This window comes from Clarias gariepinus, chromosome 3 (assembly GCF_024256425.1).
Source record: "Clarias gariepinus isolate MV-2021 ecotype Netherlands chromosome 3, CGAR_prim_01v2, whole genome shotgun sequence".
NCBI classification, from domain to species: Eukaryota; Metazoa; Chordata; class Actinopteri; order Siluriformes; family Clariidae; genus Clarias; species Clarias gariepinus.
Window position 1 is genome coordinate 18,945,491 of NC_071102.1, and position 22,227 is coordinate 18,967,717.

General features: G+C 43.5%; 1 protein-coding gene across 2 annotated transcripts; it reads left to right on the forward strand.

The window, feature by feature from the left end:
- The first annotated feature begins 80 nt into the window (after window positions 1-80).
- cspg5b (chondroitin sulfate proteoglycan 5b) lies at window positions 81-22,094 on the forward strand. Of its 2 annotated transcripts, none has more exons than XM_053491366.1 (6): window positions 81-418; window positions 10,817-11,633; window positions 13,813-14,001; window positions 14,494-14,641; window positions 18,811-18,966; window positions 21,453-22,094. In XM_053491366.1, exons 1-6 carry the CDS (start codon window positions 343-345, stop codon window positions 21,693-21,695), a joined length of 1,629 nt encoding a protein of 542 aa, XP_053347341.1. In that variant the 5' UTR covers window positions 81-342; the 3' UTR covers window positions 21,696-22,094. The 2 variants fall into 2 exon arrangements, with proteins under 2 accessions (XP_053347341.1, XP_053347342.1); XM_053491367.1 differs by having other exon boundaries at window positions 14,494-14,569.
- The last annotated feature ends 133 nt before the right edge of the window (window positions 22,095-22,227 follow it).

Here is a 22,227-nt window from a genome sequence, read left to right on the forward strand (position 1 = left end):
GTGTGTGTGTGTGTGTGTGGGGGGGGGGGGGGTATAGGGAGGGGGGAGGGGAAGCACTGAGGCTCTCTGTTTCACCAGCACAGAGCTCTCACTCCTTTCACTCCGTTCAGTCAAGAACCAGCACACTCCTGTGTCTCACACATCAAGAAGAACAGGAAGAGTGTGAAGTGATGAGACTGTAAAGAGTGAACAGGAGGAGTGAGAGACAGGGAGACAGAGAGAGAGTGAGGTGATGGAGGAGAGGGACCAGGTCTGACTCCCAGCTCGAGGACGCTTATCTACCTGACAGAAGAGTGTGTGATCTTGTGTAGTGTAGTTGTGTAGTTTGGTGTACAGTGTGAGATGATGTCCTGCAGGAGCTTCACCATGCTGCTGTCCAGCCTTCCGCTCCTCCACCTGCTTCTTCTACACACACACGGTAAGAGCTCCTCTTCCACCCATAATGATGTCTAACACACACACACTGACGAGTCCTGACACACTGCACTTCTCTCTCATTCATGGAGTTTTCAGTAAAGCTGTGTGAAGATGTTTGTGTTAAAGGAAGCAAGAAAATGTGGAGGTTTTACAAAAAGTTTCAGAAATGCTGATTTTCTTGGACTGGCACTGTGGTTAGCCCTGTGTGTGTGTGTGTGTGTGTGTGTGTGTGTGTGGTTCAATTCCCGCCTCGGGGTCTGTGTGCATGGACTTTGCATGTTCTCCCCGTGCTTAGTGGGTTTCCTCCGGGTTCTCCGGTTTCCTCCCACGGTTCAAACACATGTAGATTAGACTGATTGGCGTTCCCAAATTGCAGATGTATGTGTGTGTGTGTGTGTCCTGTGCTGGATTGGCACCCTGTCCAGGATGTACCCCGCTATGAAGAGCTAAAAGCTTGCTCCTGACACAGCTCTTTTGCATGTAGACACGCCCACAAAACTCTATCGTGCTACTTAAACATGTCAACACATGATGATGTTGTATCAGGTGGCCCCTGGTGAGCCCCAGGAAATACAAACAATTAGTGAATAAGTGTAATTATACACAGCTCATTATATGAGGCTCAGTGAGAAAACTCGCTAACGTGGCTGCACCTGTGTGCAATTTCGGGATGTATTTACTTTTGAACACCTCGGTGTGATCATCAGATCAGGTTATGAACTTGTGTTGAGCTCCAGCTCTCTCAGATGGCAGGTTTTTACTGTAATCTTTTCATGCTGAAGTTTTCCTGTCCTCTCCAACTGTTCTGTTACTTTCTGCAGATTTATTAAAACTAATGTAGGCCTTATTTAAACATTTAAACAACCATGTTTCTTTTCCAATGGTGGTGATTCCTTCAGTTGATCCTCACTACAGCATCCACAATCCGCTCAACTCCTCTTCGTCTCTCAGATGCTTCCCAGAGTCCAGGTCTGGGTTCTGTGGTGTTCTTCCAAAACCCAGCTGGTGCTCTGGATCACACTAATGCTGAAACCCAGGTTCTGTCTCTGTACACATCTGATGTCATGGTGAAGACGAGCTCAGCAGCAGCGCTGGAGGAGAAACAGCTCCGGGCCTCCACCGCGGTCTACAGAACCGTCAGTACAGTTTGGGTGGAAATCTCCTCCAAACAAACACCATCTGATCCACCTGAGATCCCTTAGGATTCACCTGCGCATTAGATAGAGTTCTGGTGAATGGAGTTTCTACAAGAGTCTTCTGACTTGTGGTGAAGCATCGTGTTCTTCTGCTACGGTGCAGAACTACAGTAATGCATTTTAATTCCTGCATAAAGAGAGTGTGATGTACTGAGCACCGCCTACTCGCACACAGTTTTATATTCTTTAAAACATTGTTATAGATCTCAACCAGTGAACTCTGGTTACATGAACTCCCCCCCCCCTCCCTCTTTTCCTCTCCCTCTCTCTCCCCCTCTCTCCCTCTCTCTCCCCCCCTCTCCCTCTTCCCCCCCTCTCTCTTCCTCTCCCCCCCTCTCTGTCTCCCTCTTTCTCTCTCCCTATTCCTCTCTCTCTCCCTCTCTCTCTCTCCCTGTGTGACACAGTAGTCCAATCTGCCACTGAGGTTTCCGAACAGCGGAGGCTGTCAGTGCAAATTAGCATCAGAGCGTTAGCGTTAGCACGGCGTGTATCCTGGCCGTCTGGAGCTTTGAATGTGGCCTGAGTTTAATCTCTGGGATTCTAACACTTGAGCTTCACAACCTATTGGAGCTGCTACAGCTCTGTACACACACTGAGCACCAAAATACGCCTGTACTCTTTCTGTATGAAGCGCTGAACACTTGCATTTCTCCCGTAGACAGCTATCTGGTCTTCTCTGGAAGATCTCAAATTCATCTTTTAATCTTTTAATCCAAAACCAAAATGTCTACACTTTACAGAAAAGAGATGGCCTTGCTGTTTCAGTACTTTTGGACTAAACTGTATCTCCTGAATTAACAGCAGCACTAAAGCAGCAGGTCTTTAGTGCAGCTGTCCTCACTTGTTCCTTCTTCCTTAGGCGTGTAGTCTTCAGGTTTACCTTCAGCTCAGGACCTGGCCGTTCCACTTTACCTTAAATATGTCTCAGGTTGCTTTCAAAGTCTGCTTCAGCTCATCATCCATCTGCAGTAAGAAGCTGAGGATGTGTGTGTGTGTGTGAGAGAGAAAGAGAGCAGTTAATATCTCTCTGTACATTTCAAAACCTGCTGCCTCAGTCTTTAGTCACATCATCAGTAACTCCAGGAGAACCCATTCCTCTCGCAGCCATACATGCCATAAGATCAGGAGATCATCAGCACTTCCCTCCCTTGCTCCATCATCCTCTCTTCCCATCATTCTGCTACACATTGATCTTTATCTTATCTCTCCATAGGATGTTTCTCCAGAACTGTGTAGGATTCTTCTTACCATTTGCTTCAGTGTTTGAGGTGAACCTGTGGAAAACATTGTGTGGTGAAGTCTTCACAAATGTTGACTTTGACACAGATGTGTGATTTCTGAACAGTGTATCGTGTTTACAGAGTCATGACATATGTTGTACTTTGGCTCATTTTCAAGAAGGGTGCCAATATTTTTAAATTACATTAGCTTGATGGCGCAAGCACATACGGAGGTTTGGATCACAGCATTAGAAAGCTGGCACATTTTTACAGCAGGTCTGGCCTCACAGTGTGTGTGTGTGTGTGTGTGTGTGTGTGTGTGTGTGTGTGCGTCTGTGTGTGTGCGTCAGGTCTCACTGATGCCAGCATCCCTGCAGCTCTCACTCCTCTGTTTATATCAGAGCTCAGGACTGCAGGAAGTGTGTTTTCACAGCAGACTTTATTATAACAGCATCACACACACACACACACAGCTCACAGGTGCAGTGCAACATCCGGCGTACGTCACGTGCATACACAAGTGTTCTGTTAAACGTGTGTGTGTTGTGAGAGGGAACAGTGAGTGTTACTGCAGGAGAAAGAAACATTGCATTAATACTAATATTTTAATTTGTGGATGTTCAAATGCAGGAGTTAATTATTTTCTTAAGTTGGACATTGTAACAAAATCTAAAAAAAAAAGTTAAATTGGGATGTTTATAAAATCCTTATACAGCGGTCCCGCGGTACACGAGGTAAATCCTACCGAGGCGAGTTCTTAAGGTGAAATGTCGTATTGTGAGATGCATTGTCCCATAGGAAATAATGTAAATGTAGATAATCCGTTCCAGCCATCAAAAAATATTACCAATATTACCAATTTCCAACACTATAATAATATTTATGGATCTAAAAACAATCAAAACATTTAGAAAAGACACTGAAGTAAAATATGAAAGAAATAGACATTAAATCTCACTTAACATTAATTAATGATTCCTCTCAGTGGTGCCAATTTTTAAGAACAAGGGAGATGTGCAAAGCTGTGGCAATTATAGAGGTATAAAGCTAATGAGCCATACAATGAAGCTGTGGGAAAGAGTAGTGGAAGCTAGGTTAAGGGCAGAGGTGAGCATTTGTGAGCAGCAATATGGTTTTATGCCTAGAAAGAGTACATCAGATGCAGTATTTGCTTTGAGGATGCTGGCGGAGAAGTATAGAGAAGGTAACAGGAGGGTTGCATTGTGTCTTTTTAGATTTAGAGAAAGCGTATGACAGGGTGCCAAGAGAGGAGCTGTGGTATTGTATGAGGAAGTCTGGAGTGGCAGAGAAGTATGTTAGAGTAGTGCATGACATGTATGAGAGCTGTAAGACAGTGGTAAGATGTGCTGTAGGTGTGACAGAAGAGTTCAAGGTGGAGGTGGGTCTGCATCAAGGATCGTCTCTAAGCCCCTTTTTGTTTGCTCTGGTGATGGACAGGATGACAGATGAGGTAAGACAGGAGTCCCCATGGACTATGATGTTTGCAGATGACATCGTGCTCTGTAGCGAGAGCAGGGAACAGGTGGAGGAAAATTTGGAGAGGTGGAGGTATGCTCTGGAAAGCAGAGGAATGAAGGTTAGCCGCAGCAAGACGGAATACATGTGTGTAAATGAGAGGGACCCAGGAGGATCGGTGAGGCTACAGGGAGCAGAGGTAAAGAAGGTGCAGGATTTTAAGTACTTAGGGTCAACGGTCCAGAGCAACGGAGAGTGTTCAAAGGAGGTGAAGAGGCGGGTACAGGCAGGATGGAATGGGTGGAGAAAAGTGTCAGGTGTGTTGTGCGATAAAAGAGTATCAGCGAGAATGAAAGGAAAGGTGTACAGGACAGTGGTGAGACCAGCGATGCTCTACGGCTTAGAGACAGTGGCGCTGAAGAAAAGACAGGAGGCAGAGTTGGAGGTAGCAGAGCTGAAGATGTTGAGGTTCTCTTTGGGAGTGACAAGGATGGATAGGATTAAGAATGAGTTTATCATAGGGACAACCCACGTTAGATGTTTTGGAGATAAAGTCAGAGAGGCCAGATTGAGGTGGTTTGGACATGTTCAGAGGAGAGATTGTGAATATATCGGTAGAAGGATGCTGAGGTTGGAACTGCCAGGCAGGAGGTCTAGGGGAAGACCAAAGAGGAGATTCATGGATGCAGTGAGAGAGGACATGAAGTTAGTTGGTGTGAGAGAAGAGGATGCAGAGGATAGGGTTAGATGGAGGCAAATGATTCGCTGTGGCGACCCCTGAAAGGGAACAGCCGAAAGACAAAGAAGAATGATTCCTCTCAGTGCCAGCTGCTTTAAAAACCAAACTGAAAGCGGCTCCCTTTTCGTCTTGCTACTGTCCTTGATAACATTCTTGTGCTACATCTTCACTAAATCTTACACAAAGTACACACAAAAAAAATATCCATAAACTTACTCTACTGACGCTAGTTCAAGTGTTGAACGGTGCGTTGTGACTTTATGCTTGTTTTTTTCATTTGTATGCTGAAATGTTACGCATGCTGAGCCAAGTTTCTTACAAAGTTTCAGCTCTTAACCTGAAGATTCGTGAGACGAGGCATTCATATGTCTATGTAGCTTGAACTTGTAGAGTCTCAATACAGATCGAATTGGCACTCGGGTTCCGTGATATTGTTTCAGGTGATGGTGCTTTCCAGCCCTACTAAGACAAATGTTTAAATAGGGTATTAATAATAATAATATTTATTATTATTATTATTATTATTATTACATAATAGTATTTTCCTTTTAAAGTATACAAACACCAAAATGTTTTCTAACTCCTCAGGAATAATATAAATGAAATGGATTGTATTAAATCATTTGTAACTCTTTATTGTCGCAAAGCAGCTTTATAGACTAAATGCAAATGAGCGGTTATGATTGATGATCCTGTATTATTTTAGATGTTCTTTCTCAGAATTTTGGGACCCTCTCATTGTGCCTTTGACCTTCGTGCCGTGACCTTGTCACCAGGTTATAAATGTGAGGTTACACACATGTGAACTCTCTATGTTGTGAGTAACCGATGCGGAAAAGTGAAGGACGTTTAGCAGGACGGAGGTGGAGGGCAGGACAGTGAAGCAGGGACAAGAGAGCCCGAAGGTCAGAGTTCATTCATTACAAGTGTAATTCACATCATGTGTTCGGCTCAGATCAGACCAGATTGGACTAAAATTAGATATTTGGTGATGCAACGCATCGGAACGCCTGTCAATATCAGTTGGGCTGTACACAGAGAAATGGCGTCTTAGAAATGTCCTAGGTTTTGGGGCTGAGGACGGGGTGGACACCATCGTGAGTTCTGAAGCAGCAGCATGTTTGGTTGCCAGAAAGTTGTGGTGACGTCAACTTGGCAATGTTATGGACATTTGGACAGGGTTGGTCTGAGGTTGTTTTTGAACGTTAGAATTCCTTCAATGTTGGAACACCATTGACCACATGACTTTGGGAGAACATCAAGTGAACCCTCCTGACAAAGCAACGTTGCACCACTTCAACAGATAAACTGGTCAAACTGGCCAGACTTCACACTGGATCAAGTTCTAAACCAGGAAGAGACATGAAAGTGCAGCAGAGGTCTCGAGAGACTCCAGGTGAGCGCCACCTGTACTGACAGGGTGGAGAGTTTCTGGGAGTTGTTATTCTCTGACAGCATGGGAAAGAGAAATGTTGAGAAGACCGTCCACAGTCAGTTCACTACAGACACCAGGACGGTAGAATTTAATCTGAAAAGCGTTCCCTATCTCCCCCCTCCCCCATACCCCTCTCTATGTCCCTCTTTCTTAGGCTCTGACCCGTTGCGTCCTGCCATGCCTACCAAACAGGGAGCAGAGCTCGGTCTCAGCACCACCGTGGCACTTGGCCAGGCCTCAGACACACACACATTCTCTCACTCTATCTTCTCCTCCATCACTCCGTAATGGAACGCGTTCTGTGTGTTTAGTGGATGTTCCTCCTCTCAAAAGTAATTTCTCCTGCAGTCAGCTCCAGGTACGAGTGAGAAACGGCATTCTTATGGACGTTATCAGTTTAAAGCATCCACTGGAAATGTGAGTTATTAGTGTGACGGCTGAGAGGCGGTGTGAGGAGGGACACACAGGGGCACGACTTCCTAATCCTCATTGGCAGCGCAGTTTGGGGCTAGATGGTGGGAACCGCATCAGTGAAAGAGGGGAGATGAGACGGGGGGCGAGGACAGAAGAGGCTCTGTTCCACAAGGCTTTTCAGATGGGGATGGGGGACACTTCACAATGCTCCTTGGAAACCAGTGTGTGTGTGTGTGTCTGTGTGTGAGTGTGTGTGTGCGTGCATGTGTGTGTGTGTGTGCGTGCATGTGTGTGTGTGTGTGTGTGTGTGTGTGTGTGTGTGTGAGAGAGAGAGAGAGAGAGACTGAACTAGACTACAAATTTCCTTAAGCAATGTTGCCCGTCACTCTGATGGAGTGAAATAGACTCAGAGAAAAGCATCACCCCCATTACCCCCCCCCCCCCAGTCCCTCGTCACCCCTTCATCACCCCCCTTTGTCCCTCCCCCTCCCCCTCTCTCCTCCTCTCTTTATTTATCTCTTTTTATTTACATTTATATGGATCTCGTGTGTTACCAGCCTACAGCGTGTCCCACGTCTCTTTCACTCCTGATGAGCTCATGTTACTGTTAACTCCTGCAGTACATTGCAAAAAACATTGATTTGTCGTCAGTATGATGTCATGATGAAATGTTTTTAGTGTGTCCTGAATCCCTCATAGATAAACATCTAAAACTTCATACGTGTATCTCACTGTATGTCTTCTGCTTTACACACACACACACACACACACACACACACACACACACACACACACACATTTCAGACTAAATCCAAATACAAATTCACATTTCATACAAACTTAAATAATTCTTTTGACTATGTAAAGCTGCTTTGCGGCAATGAAAATTGCTAAAAGCGCTATACAAATAAAATTGAATTGAATTGAATTGAATTGAAATCAGTAGTAAAGAATGCAGGATTTAAAAAAATATATTAATTATTAATGATATTATTAATAATAATCAAATATTAATGATTCATTATTTGCACTTTGCCGCATATATGGTTGTTATTTATATTTTCAATCAAACCAGAGACAGAGAAGTGAAAAGAGGATTAAAGTGTTGAGATTCTGCAGTCTTTCACTTTCCCTCTCTCTCTCTCTTACACACACACACACACACACACACACACATTTACTGCTGTTATAGTATTGAATAAGGGTGTCACGATCCTCCAAATCCTCGATTCGATTACATTTTCGATTCTAAAGTCCCGGTTCGATTCGATTCTCGATTTAAAAAAGAAACATTTGAAAGCACAAGCTATGCCATTTTAAGACTTTTATGCAATAGAATAATATCTGACCTTTGTTCGCAATGTACCACACACTACATTGTCAAATTTAAAATGTTTATTAACAATGCAATGTAACAATAACTTATATCTTCAGTCAATTGGAAACTTATATAAAATAACCTGCCATCTAATTTCTCTTTTGTAACTGCAGATTTTTTCACAGATGATGACATTCAGGTTCACAAAAAAAAAAAAGCAGTTTCAAGTTCATGTTAAAGAGGAATATGAAAAGAGAACTGCTAAAAATATTGCAAAAATACTGTCAAAAATATTACCTATTTACATTTATATGGGCAGATTTTTTTTTTTTTTTTAAGTTTCATGTTCTTCTTTAAGAAAATGAGAATGTCCACATTCTCTGTGGAGAGGGCTGCTCTTTGAGATGTCACAAGTACCACTTCCCTCAGCACTTCTGCTAAAGGTTCACTTCTGTGAGCTTCATATATGGGGCGAGTTTGAAGTACTGGATTTTGAATTTCCCAGTCATTATTAATGTATTGCGCTGTGACAGTCATGAAGCTCTGTGTTGCTCTGGAGGTCCAGCAATCTGTAGTCAAGGCTACTAAATGTGCACTGCTAAGACCTGCAATAACTTTCTCCTTCACATTATTGTACATGGAGGGTATCACTGTAGCTGTGAGATGCGTCCTACTTGGGATTTCGTAGCACGGTTCTAGCACACTAATTGAATGCCTAAAACCAGAGTTTTCTACCACTGAATAAGGTTGCATGTCCGCGGCTATAAATACTCCTACCGCGTTTGTAATTGCCTTTGCACATGTTGAGTTACTTGAAAGTTTTATTCCAAATGAAGACGGGAGAGTAGTTTGTGTTACACTTGTCGGTTTAACAGACAAATCTATGTTTTTGTGGTGCCTGCAGAGATGCCCTGCCATGTTAGTCGTGCTGCCGGTGGAATAATGTGGTATACGTACATAGCAGAAGTTGCAAACTGGTCTCCTGCGTCTGCAGTTGCCATGCTATCTTTTGGCTGTTGTAGCTGTTAGGTTGACTCGCAGCACTTCAACAAGCGTGTGTTTTTTTTTCGCTTGGCAAGCCAAGCTGACGTGACATGGGGGCGTGGCAGCATCGACGATTCCATTTTTTTATTCGATAATCGAGATTGAGCATGAATTGCTCCAAAGCATGAATTGCTCCAAAGTGACACCCTTAGTATTGAATCATAAACACCATATCATGTACGCAATTGTAAGAAATAAAGCACATCATTCCGTCTGTAAGATAATTATCTGTCAATAGAATATTAGAAATTAACCTGGAATAATAAAAAAAAAATTAAATAGTTTTAATAATGTGGTGTTGAATCTGTGGCAATCATATAATATTAAATCCTGATTAAAACACAACATACTGAAGATTTAAAGATCAGGGTACGCATGTGTAGTGAGGCTGGAAATCACCAGGGAGCGGTCGATACGACATTATCACGATACTCTGGTGCTGACACTCATGTGTACTGAGATGTAAAAATCACGATTTTGTATTTTTTGGTTGTTGTTTTTAGATTTTGTTACAATTTTAAACAAACTACCACGCAGGACACTGTGCTGTCTGTTAATGTGTGAATAGTTTAGAGCACCACCTGCAGGATCATAGAGGAACTCCAACATTTTACTGTCTGAAGTGCAAACATACTGTAATGTAAATGATTTTCTAAAAAATAATAAAAATCAATTTGGAGTCAGTATGCAGGGATCGCCATACAAGATAATCACGGTACGTAACAGAATCGTTTTTTTCCCTCTATCTCTGACATATAGCTTTGTGATATAAAGCAGGGGATTTTACAGGTGTCTGACCACATGTTTGTTCTCCAGAGAAACAGGAGGCTCTCAGGGGCCTGAGGGCTCGCCTGTACTCTTTATCTCACTGCATACGGTAGACAAACAGTCATAATAATCATCTAATGACATCTGCATTATGTGTGTGTGTGTGTGTGTGTGTGTGTTTAGCTGTAAGTAGGACAGAGTGATTAGACATTGACATTAAGCTGACTGATGTTGCAACATTCATCACAAAGAATAAAAAAATCAATTAGGCCATTGTGTGGGTGATGGGCTCACTGATATGTGTGTGTGTGTGTATATGTGTACTGTCCATGTCTCTGACTAGTGACTGTAATCCTGCTCTAAATGTCAGTAAATCGCAGCTCCTAATGCGGCCACGAGCTGCCTTCGAAAAAACAATCGGGAGATACATACCATCAGACACGGTTAAGCAGACAGGGTAAGATGGAGGCAGAGGACAGGGTAAGATGGAGGCAGAAGACAGGGTTAGATGGAGGCAAAGGACAGGGTTAGATGGAGGCAGAGGACAGGGTAAGATGGAGGCAGAGGACAGGGTTAGATGGAGGCAGAAGACAAAGTTAGATGGAGGCAGAGGACAGGGTTAGATGGAGGCAGAGGACAGGGTTAGATGGAGGCAGAGGACAGGGTAAGATGGAGGCAGAGGACAGGGTTAGATGAAGGCAGAGGACAGGGTTAGATGGAGGCAGATGATTTGCTGTGGCGACCCCTAAAAGGGAATCCTTTTGATGGTGTGTGTGTTTTGTTTTACAGGAAGCTTGTTGGCATCTAATGCCACTCTGTTCAACTCCTCCCATGCTGTCTCTAAAATGATGGCACTTAAACCAGCCACGCCCATTTCTTCGTCCCACATGCATGCCCACAGGCGGCGTGCAGCAGAGGAGCCTGGGAGCAGCGGTTCGGATGAACACCAGCCTCACTTAATCAGCGCGGACTCAGCCGACCCTGAGCACCGCGTCGACTTGGCAGTAGGTGGCATGGGTGCAGGTCTACCCACCCTGTTTAATAGAGAAGCCCAGCTGGACTTTACAGAGGAAAACGCTGAGGACGCTGTCCCTCTCTGGCACAGTGAGGTTGTCCGGCCTGATGGAAGTGTCCTGGACCTCGGTAGCCGTCCTCCTTCACACGAGCGATCACTGTTTCTCAGTGAGTCAGATGATTCCAGCCCTATCATTAAAGTCAGCTTCTCTAAACCTGATCAGCCCCAGCAGCTTGAGATCCTACCTCTGGAGGCCCAGGGTGGAGATCCCACCTCATGGACACTGCTCGATTATTACGATTATCTGTCCCCGGAGTACTCCACCACTGACAGCTACTTAGATGATGGCCAGGCCACACCTTCAGACATGGAGGATGAGAATGTTCCTCGAGTTAAGAAAGCAGGTCCTGGGGAAGGCGCGTCCAATTTGGCTGGAACTCCAGATGCCATGGATAAGGCGGAGAACGGGCGATGCCTTCCGGGGTTTGTGCGCAGGAACAACACCTGCCAGTCTCCATGTGACGTCTACACCAGTTACTGCTTTAATGGAGGCCAGTGTTATGTGCTGGAAGGAACTGGAGCATTCTGCAGGTGAGACTTACACAAGGTGAAGTCACCTGGACATGAGACACGAGCACAGACACACAAATCACCAACACAGTGCAGCTGGACAACATGCTGTAGTTTAGTGTAATATTGTGTAATTTACTATGTTGTCTTTCAATGCAGTTTAGCATAGTGTAGTTTAATGTTGTGAAGTGTTGTGTAGTTTAGTGCAGTGTAGATTAGTGTAGTGTAGGTTTAGGGTAGTGGATAATGTGTAGCATAGTGTGGTGTAGGTTAAAGTGGTTTAGTGTAGTGTAGTTTAGTGTAATGTAGTTAAATGTTGTTTAGTGTAGTGTAACTTAGTGGAATTTAGTCTAGTGTAGTTTAGTGTAGTGTAGTTTAGTGTAGCATAGCGTAGTGTAACATAGTGTTATGTATTGTAGTGTAGTGTAGTTAAGTTTAGTGTAGTGTAGTTAAATGTGGTTTAGTGTAGTTTAGTGTAGTGTAGCACAGTGTAATTGAGGGTAGCATTGTGTTGTGTATCGTATAGGTTAGTGCAGTGTAAATGTAGTGTAGGTTATTGTAGTTTAGTGTAGTTTAGTGTGGTTTACTGTATTGTATTTTTGTGAAGTGTAGCGTGATGTAGTGGAGTATAGTTTAGTGCATTGTAGTGTAATTTAGTGCAGTTTAGTGTACTTCAGTGCGGTTTTATGTCTTTAGTGTAGTTAATGTAGTTAAGTTTAATGTAGTGTAGTTTGGGGCACTTTAATGTAGTTTAGTGTGGTTTACTGTAGTGTATTTTTGTGAAGTTTAGTTTAGTGCAGTGTTGTGCAGTTTAGTGTGGTTTAAATGTAGTGCAGTGTAGTGTAATTTAGTGCAGTTTAGTGTAGTGTAGCATATTATAGTGTAGTGTACTGTTGTATAGTGCAGTTTAGTGTTCTGTAGTGTAGTGTAGCATAAATTAATACAGTGTAGTGTAGTTTACTGTAGTGTAGTGTATATTAATACAGTGTAATGTTGTATACTGTAGTGCAGTGTAGTTTACTGTAGTTTAATACAGTGTAGTTTACTGTAGTGTAGTTTAATACAGTGTAGTGTAGTTTACTCTACTGTAGTTTATTGTACTGTAGTGTAGTTTACTCTACTGTAGTTTATTGTACTGTAGTGTAGTTTAATACAGTGTAGTGTAGTTTACTGTAGTTTAGTGTAGTTTAATACAGTGTAGAGTAGTTTATTGTAGTGTAGTGTAGTTTAATACAGTGTAGAGTAGTTTACTGTAGTGTAGTGTAGTTTAATACAGTGTAGAGTAGTTTACTGTAGTTTAATACAGTGTAGTGTAGTTTACTGTAGTTTAGTGTAGTTTAATACAGTGTAGAGTAGTTTATTGTAGTGTAGTGTAGTTTAATACAGTGTAGAGTAGTTTACTGTAGTGTAGTGTAGTTTAATACAGTGTAGAGTAGTTTACTGTAGTTTAATACAGTGTAGTGTAGTTTACTGTAGTGTAGTTTAAAACAGTGTAGTGTAGTTTAATACAGTGTAGAGTAGTTTATTGTAGTGTAGTGTAGTTTAATACAGTGTAGAGTAGTTTACTGTAGTGTAGTGTAGTTTAATACAGTGTAGAGTAGTTTACTGTAGTTTAATACAGTGTAGTGTAGTTTACTGTACTGTAGTGTAGTTTATTGTACTGTAGTGTAGTTTAATACAGTGTAGTGTAGTTAACTGTAGTGTAGTGTAGTTTAATACAGTGTAGTGTAGTGTACTGTAGTGTAGTTTACTTTAGTTTAATACAGTGTAGTCTTGTTTACTGTAGTGTAGTTTACTGTAGTTTAATACAGTATAGTGTAGTTTACTTTAGTTTAATGCAATGTAGTGTAGTGTAGGTCCAGAGCAAATGTAATTTTCCCCAAACAGCTGTATGTTTTGATCTCGCTCAATGTTAAAGGATTTCACTCAGCCATCTTCCTGCTGCTGCCCCACTTCCTCAGCTCACTCTCTCCCCACACATCTGTGTATACGGATCTGGGTTACACACTCACTCCTGTGTGTGTGTGTGTGTGTGTGTGTGCGTGTGACTGGGGTGAATGGGTAAAAATGTGTGTCCAGTCCAGCTATTGATTGGCCTGTGCTACACTCTACACTGTGTGTGTTAGACAGAGAAAGTGTGTGTGTGTTTGTATTATTAAATTAAATTATTAATTTAATAATACCCCCCTTTGCCATGCAGGTGTAACGTACAGGACTACGTGTGGAACAGAGGGGCTCGGTGTGAGTCGGTCGTCACGGAGTTCCAGGTGATGTGTGCGGTGGTGAGCGCCGTCTCACTCACACTGCTCGTCCTCTTTATGCTCATCGTCTTCTTCTCCAAAAGACTCCATCTACTAAAAATTGAGAATAGACAACTGCGAAAACGCAGGTTAGCCCCCATACCCCCGCCCCCACACACCCACACACACGAACACACACACACACACACACATACATACATGTGATGTCTGGTGCTATAAAAGCCAGCTGTTCAGTTATAACTCAGGCCAGTGTGTGTGTGTGTGTGTGTGTGTGTGGGTGTGTGTGTGTGTGTGTGTGTGTGTGTGTGTGTGAGGATGACCTACATCCAGCTGTGCCACCAAAATCATTAAAACACAGTCCAGGGAACAGATGAAGAGGAGAGGGTGTGAGGATGAGGAGTGTGGCACAGAACACGCAACCAGACACTGTACATTCCACTATCTGTGTATTTATATCAGTGTTATATATGTTATATATGTTATATATGTATATATATGTGTGTGTGTGTGTGTGTGTGTGTGTGTGTGTGTGCGTGCATTTGTGATTACAACAAACAGCCTACAGTCACCATCTGCTGTACGTAGTTATGTGTTACAGTGTAAAATGCTCTCCCCCCCAGTAGGTCCAGGCCCCAGTCAGAGCAGCACAACGATAACTTCTCTCTGTCCACGGTGGCTGAAGGCTCTCAGACAAACGTAAGGAATGAGTCTGGCTCTACGTCTCACACTCCCCATGCTTTGGCTTACTATGATAACATTATCTGTCAGGTAACTCCTCCTCCCCTCTTCATCCCCTCTTCATCCCTCTCTTCTTCTTCTTCTTCATGCTTGTGTGAATGTGTGTGTGTGTTTGTGTGGGTGGTTATGTGTGTGTGTGTGTGTGTGTGTGTGTGTGTGTGTGTGTTTGTATGTGTGTGTTACCTTTCCCTGTTTTATTTGAGTGTACTGTATATATCTGTTAAGTGTGTAATACTGTCAGAGTAGAACTGAAGCGGCCTGGTCTCGTTATCAGCCTGCACAGAGAACTGGTTCCAAACTGGGCCACAAGTAGCATCTCACAGAGAAACTGGAACACACACACACACACACACACACACACAGAGAATCATTTTGAAAGTTTGAGTTTTACTGGTTTGAGCGACTCTCACTCCCTGTCCTGTAAACCCATCAGTAAGTCCTGGTGTGTGTGTGAACCCTGTGAGACCTGCAGTGAGGTGAGGAAACCGGCTCAGCCTCAACTCGTAACTCTCTCATGCTCTCATACTAAAGTAAGTGTTGCTCCTCTCAGCACTGGTAGGGATTTTCTCCATGTTCTTCATGCTGGTGTGACACACTCTTTTCTTTTTTTTCTTTGGATTTATTTTTTTTTTATTCGTGTCCAAATTCTCCTCATCACTAGGGGGCTCCCACTTTAAGGCTACTACTATCACTCAGTTTGGAGGGCTGAAGACTATCACGTGTTTTCTTCGAATCACGTGACGCCAACCAATCTTTTCGAACTGCTTGCTCACAGCACTATCCGCCCCCTCCGCTTGCACAAGCTCACAGACGCCTCTGATTGGCTGTAGAGCCATGATTAATGTGGGAACACTAAGTACCTCTCATCCCAAGGCGCTGCCGTGCCGTGCCGTGCCGTGCTCTCTGTCCCCTCTGTCCCCTGCTGATCCTTCGCTGCTGATCTCAAGACTCTCTACTAAGCAGTGAACTTCACTGTTAGAGAAAAACGATTACAGCTAAAATCGATGAATACATACAGTATATTAGAGATTTGGGCTAAAGGGTGAAATGAGAGCAAGTATGAGAAGTGGATGTTCTTGTTTTACATAAAACATGGAGGAGTCGCTTTCAATCAGCTTGGCTGTAAATCTCAGTCGCCTAAATGAATGAACAAGTGTAGAGCGATGGAGACACACCTTCATGATGAAAGAAATCGATTGACTACTGAGAGAGACAGAGAGGGACAGACAGAGAGAGAGAGTAAAGGAGAGAGAGAAAGGGAGAGAAATTAAACTCTCAGATCTCACATTCCCTGTGTTACGGTTCCGTTTTTTAGGAAAAAAACACTGCTTAGTAAATGTCCGTGTTTGTATTCAGCACCACAGAGAAGGAGAGGGGGAAAGAGAGAGGGAAAGGGAGAGAGAAGAAGGGAGAGAGAGAGGGAGAGGGGGAGAGGAGGAGAGAGAGAGGGGGAGGGAAATAAATTAGTGATAAGATGAAAATGTGAGATGAAAAGCACAAACAGTTTAAACAAACAAAATAAAAGAACATAAGGCTGTCAGAAATACCGCACATCTCGTCTCTCTAAATATATAAGTATAAATACAATGTATAGTACTGCGCACCGCCTGGCCTACAAGTGCGCCCCCTGATGGTGGACAGGTTCATAGAAATACCATGGCGCTACCTCGGCATACGAACGTCCTGTTGTATGTTTCCCTTAAGAAGTGAAATTTTGGCCTCCGAGTGGCACAGTGGTAAAGTGCTCGCCCTATCATCTGGAGATCGCTGGTTCGAACCCCGGGTGATGCTGTTTTACACATCCGGAGGCACAGAGAGAGCTGATTGGCCGAGCTCTCTCAGGGGGGAGGGATGAGAGGTACCCCCACTCCCACATTAATCACGGCTCTACAGCCAATCAGGGGTGTCTGTGATTGGCGCATGTGGAAGGAGCGGCTAGCGCTTTCCTCCGAGTGTGTTACTTCGCCCCTAATGGTGCGTGAGCAAGCAGTTCGAAAATATGCGGTCGGCTGACGTCACGCGGTTCGGAGGAAACACGGGATAGTCTTCGGCCCTCCCGGCTGAGTGGTAGTAGCAGCCTTAATGTGGGAGCCCCCTAGTGACGGGGAGGAATTGGCCACAACTAAATTAGGGAAGAAAATTGGGAAATCCCCCCCCCCAAAAAAAAGAACTGAAATTTTGCAAGAATTTTGCATCGGACCGAACCAAGACGAACTGAATGCCGGCTAATTCGTGTGTCTGGGAACCGCTCAAGACTTCGCTGTGTCAGTGGAAAGACAGAAGGAACTGAAGTGAAATTAGTAATATTGGTAATATTATTGGGTGGCTGGAACGGATTATCTGCATCTACATTATTTCCTCCAGAGTGAATTACATTCAAATGCCAAGGTCCGGCTGTATGTCAATACGTTACTCAGTTACTGATTGCTGCTATTAATTGATTAATAATAATAATAATACACTTTATTTATAATGCACTTTATATTTAAAGCAAATCTCATAGTCTTACAAATTAATATGACCCGAAAGCTCTCATAAAAAGATACGTTTTAAGACTAGATTTAAAAGCTACAACAGTCTGTGTCATCCACAGATAATTAGGGAGATCATTCCACAGTCTAGGTGCAGCTAAGCAAAAGGTCCTATGTCCCATAGTATGAAGTTTAGTCTTAGGAGGTTTCAAAAGATGTACTGATGCAGAGCGGAGGTTGCGTGTGAATGTATATGAGGTAATAGGTTCTTTGAAGTAGGGAGGGGCATCCCCATAAATACACTGGTGGGTAAGAAGGGCAACTTTGTAATCAATTTTAAATGAAAAAGGGAGCCAGTGAAGAGATTTAAGAATGGGTGTAATATAATCATATTTACACCCTCTCATCAGGATCCTAGCAGCACTGTTCTGAATATACTGCAGTTTTTGAAGGGTTCTTCCAGTAGTCCCAGTGAGAAGTGCATTGCAGAAGTCCAGCCTGAAGGAGACAAACGCATGGACTAACTGCATCAGCAAAAGTGAATGCTGGACGCAGTTTTGCAATATTCCTGAGGTGGAAATAAGATGTTTTATGCAGATGTTTGACATAAGCCTCAAACGTCAAATGAGAGTCCATTTTAACCCCAAGGTTTATGACAGATGTTGACAATGGGATATCCTGACCAGAAAAGGTAATACTGGTGATGTTAGATGACCTAACCTTGTGTGGGGTGCATACTAAACTAGCTTCGGTCTTCAGCTGCAGGAAATTTTGCTTCATCCATGACTTTATCTCCACCAAACAGATGGTCAAATTGGATAATGGCAGAGTAGACGAGGAGGTTGAATTTATTCCGAGGTAGAGCTAAGTATCATCAGCATAGCAATGAAATAAAATACCATGCTGGCTGATGATACAGCCCAGGGGAAGCATATACATTATAAACAAAATAAGACCAAGCACAGAGCCCTGAGGAACACCACAGGTAACATTGTGTGTAGCGGATTTAGCCTCTTCCAGGGCAACATGCTCCGTTCTTTCAGTAAGATAGGATGAGAACCAGTTGTAAACAGAGTCAGAGAGTCCAACAGTGTGATGTAATCTGTGAAGAAGAATGTTGTGATCAACAGTATCAAAGGCCGAAGACAAGTCCAACAGGATGAGAAGCGATGAAAAACCAGCATCAGCCGACATCAGCAGGTCATTCGTGACTCTAACCAGAGCTGTTTCCATGCTGTGGCAGGGGCAGAAACCAGACTGGAATTTCTCAAACAAATTATTTTGTTTTAGATGAGACTGAAGGTGTGCAGCAATTACTTTTTCCAGCACTTTTGAAAGGAACGGGAGGTTGGAAATGGGCCTGTAAAAGAAACGGGAGGTTGGAAATGGGCCTGTAATTGATTGTTTATCATTAACATACCTAGAACAAATGCGTTCCTTAGGTGTGTAAGAGTTTCATGTCAGATCTGTTCATGGCTTATTCCAATCACTCAGGACAGATTTATATTAGAATAAAAGTGTTAATGCACGTCTACAGCTCGTTAGTTGTTCTGGAGATGTGAAGCAGAGAAGCAGTGCTGATGAAGGTGTGTTCAAGTTTTAGCAGAACCTTAGTTTCTACTGGAAAGTGTTTTTCACTGTAAAGACATCTTATGAATATAGAAAAAGCGTGTGCATAACCACAGGTTATATTTGTGCTTGTGTGTGTGTGTGTGTGGTTTCCTGCAGAATGATGCTTCCAAGCCAGAGGAACCAGTCAAAACCCCTGTGAAGGAGGAGGAGGAGGAGGAGGAGGAGGATGAGTCTCTGAACATTCAGAACTCGCTGATGCCTAAAGTCGAGAACAACACCGACTCGAGAATCAGCGCTGATGAGCCCGAGGAGGTAAACTCTCTGAAGAACGTGGTGTAGTAGCAGGATCCTCCCACAGGCAGGCGCTGTAGTGTCACCTGGACGATACACTGGTCCTTACCTGTCTCATACGCGTGTTAGAGACCCAGCTCTCCACCTGAACCGTCTCACACAGGGTTCATTCTTTAACAACTGATCGGTCTGTTACTAGCTACTGTAGTTAATATATAATGTTTGATTATAATGAAACTCTCTGAATGTTAGAGGTGATGTAATAGATCAGTTCAGCACGGTTTGGTGAATCACGGCTCCTCGGCTCATCTACATGATGTTCAGTGGGTACTCCCCGTGTCTGTGTAGGTGTACTACTCACTCTATGTCGCCCTCTAGCTGTGAATGTGTGTGTGATGGACTGGTGTCTCCTACACCATGATATGATTGGATTAGACGACATAAGGTTAATAAAAACAATACTTTACATGAGCTGAAGGAGAAACCTGTCCCTCTATAGTCTGGGCTTTCTTTCACAATGTGGAGACGGAGCAGGTGTGTGTTATTTACTGAACATCACTGCAAACACCTCTCTCACACACACACACACACACACACAGGTAGGATCAGTGTAACTCACGGCACTGCTGTAAAGCTGCATGACATTTATGTGACTTTTGATTTGAGGTTTTCAGTCGAGGTGTAAAGTATTTATGCTGTATTTCGCTTTTAAACGCCACGCACACTTACGTCCCCTCTGCTCCTCGCTTGCTGTCAGTGTCACGCTACGTCACGCTGCACCATGCTTCAGCTTCTCGGTGTGTAAGTTCACCTTAAGCCCTGACTGCTGTCACTCCGCCCCTTTCTGCCCTCCTCTCTGTCCCGCCTCATATGGAGCTGGCATGCATTGGTGTCGTTTTACACTTTATATATGTATAAAGAGAGAGAGACACGTGTGAGGGATGTCTGTAAAGTTGTAATGTTTAACATCAGAAGTTTATAAGTTTAATTACTGTTATTTTTTTTATTTTGTCCGAGTGAGTGTGTGTGAGTGAATGAGTAAGGTTTTGAGTGAGTGTGTGAGTGAGTAAGTGTGTGAGTGAGTGAGTGTATGTGTGTGTGTGTGTGTGTGTGAGTGAGTGTGTGAGCTAGTGTGTGTGTGTGTGTGAGTGCATGAGCGAGTGTGTGAGTGCATGAGCGAGTGTGTGAGTGAATGAGTGAGGTTTTGAGTGTGAGAGTGTGTGTGAGTGAGTGTGTGTGAGTGAGCGAGTGGGCCGATGTTTGATTTAGTGCTCCTGTAAAAGCACAGTGTTTTGTTTCTCATCGATGTTATTTCAATTCTCTTGGTGTACTTAAGATTTCACTTCTTTATTTAGAAATAGTCCATAAGTGATGATAAAGTCAGAGTTTGTTGGAATAAAGCTTTTTTTTTGACATGACTGAGCTGGTCCCAGTGTGTTCCTGTACTCCATCGTTCCTCCTCTTCTCTCACACACACTTTCTGTCCATCTGTCCTGCTCTCTCATGTCTGGGTCTTGTGCATGGCTTGAACACACACCTGGGCTGTTACTGAACATTTACATTTTGGCATTTTAGCAGACGCCCTTATCCAGAGCGACTTGCATTTAATCTCATTATACATCTGAGCAGTTGAGAGTTTAAGACCTCGATCATGGGTGGTGGTTGTGGGGTTTAAACCTGAGACCTTCTAAACCGTAGTCCAATGCCTTAAACCCCTGACCCTGAACATGGTGGTGTAAATGTGCATTATTTTACTAGTAACGAGCCCAGAACTCCCTCAAACACACCTACATCGTAGAAGTGAGGATTTCACGCTGCTAGGCCATGCAGAATCTCCAGACGTCCTGTCCAGGTGTTGTTCCTCACATGACACTGTCACACCCATCAGATCATTCAGGACGCCATGCTCCACCGCTGCTGCTGCTGCTGCTGCAACCTCCAAATCCTCCACACTCACCCCCCTGCTGGACTAAAACTCCTGAACACAGCTGTTTACCATCACATGTTCTTTATGAACACACACACAGACATGTACATGTGACAAATTAAAGTAACAACAGACCAAAAAGGAGCAGGTTAAATGTTCAGAGTCTGGACCTGTACACTGTTAAACACGGTGCTGGTGGTGGAGTCGCGATCTAACACCTCCGCCCATCATTTCATCCTCATCAGCGAGGTCTCGTGCCATGTGGGTGTCGTCCTGGAATAGATCCCTTCCATCACTATAGACACTCTTCCCAAACCAGTCCAACAGAACCAGCAGAACTCCCAGCAGAACAGAGCCACTGGTTTATTCTTCGTTTAACGTTGTGTCTGTAACCTTAACAGTTTTTTTTTTATCACCAGTTCTGTTTTATCCATAATTTTACATTTGGTATTTTTAAGTACACAAACCTTTACACATTCAGTATATCATTCTTTTTAGTGTGTGTGTGTGTGTAGTAAATGTATTCTATGTATCTGGTGTGTTTTTGTTCCTTTTTTTTGTTCTGTCTTCTCAACTGTAGAATGGCGTGACCATCGATTTGGAGCTCCTCCTCCCTAACCAGGTGAAGACACACCCCGACACGAGCCCACCGCTGCACTATAACGTCTTCCTCTATAAGCTCCCCAAATCCCCCAAATTATCTCCGGGACGATCCAGACCAGCGAAAGTTCTCCCACGGCCCAGACGAGGCTCTGAGCCCGGCTATAGCCCCATGTCCTCCAGGACGCCCAACCCCCGCCTAGGGAAAGCCTGCACACCCTAACACTGGAACCGTGATGATGTCACTGTGATTAAAGGACCCGTTTACATACTGAGATTTGGCCAACGGTCTCAAAGTCAGGTACACACGTAGAAAGCTCACCGTGTAACGAGAAGAAACATAGGATTCTCCCCACAGACCTCATGTAAGAACATAAAGTACCGCTATATTCCAGACACACACTGGACAGACCAGGACAGTAACAATCGAGAGCACCGACCCCGCCATCGTCTCCCAGACACTTCTGATAGAAAACATGACACGTCTCTGCCACATCTCCGCCCTCTCATCTGTCACGTCACAACAAAAACAAATGTTCCAATGGATAACTAATTAATTAACGAGGTGCTTTTTTCACATTTTTAATCTGATTAATACTTTTCATTTAGAATAAACACTGAATCGTGTGAATACTTTACAAGACTGTTCATCTTTTGGTCGACTCCAAATTCTCCAATCTGATCGAGCTTGTTGTTAACATGTTTTAAGATGTTATGCTGATTGTTTATATTCTCTCTCTCACACACACACACAC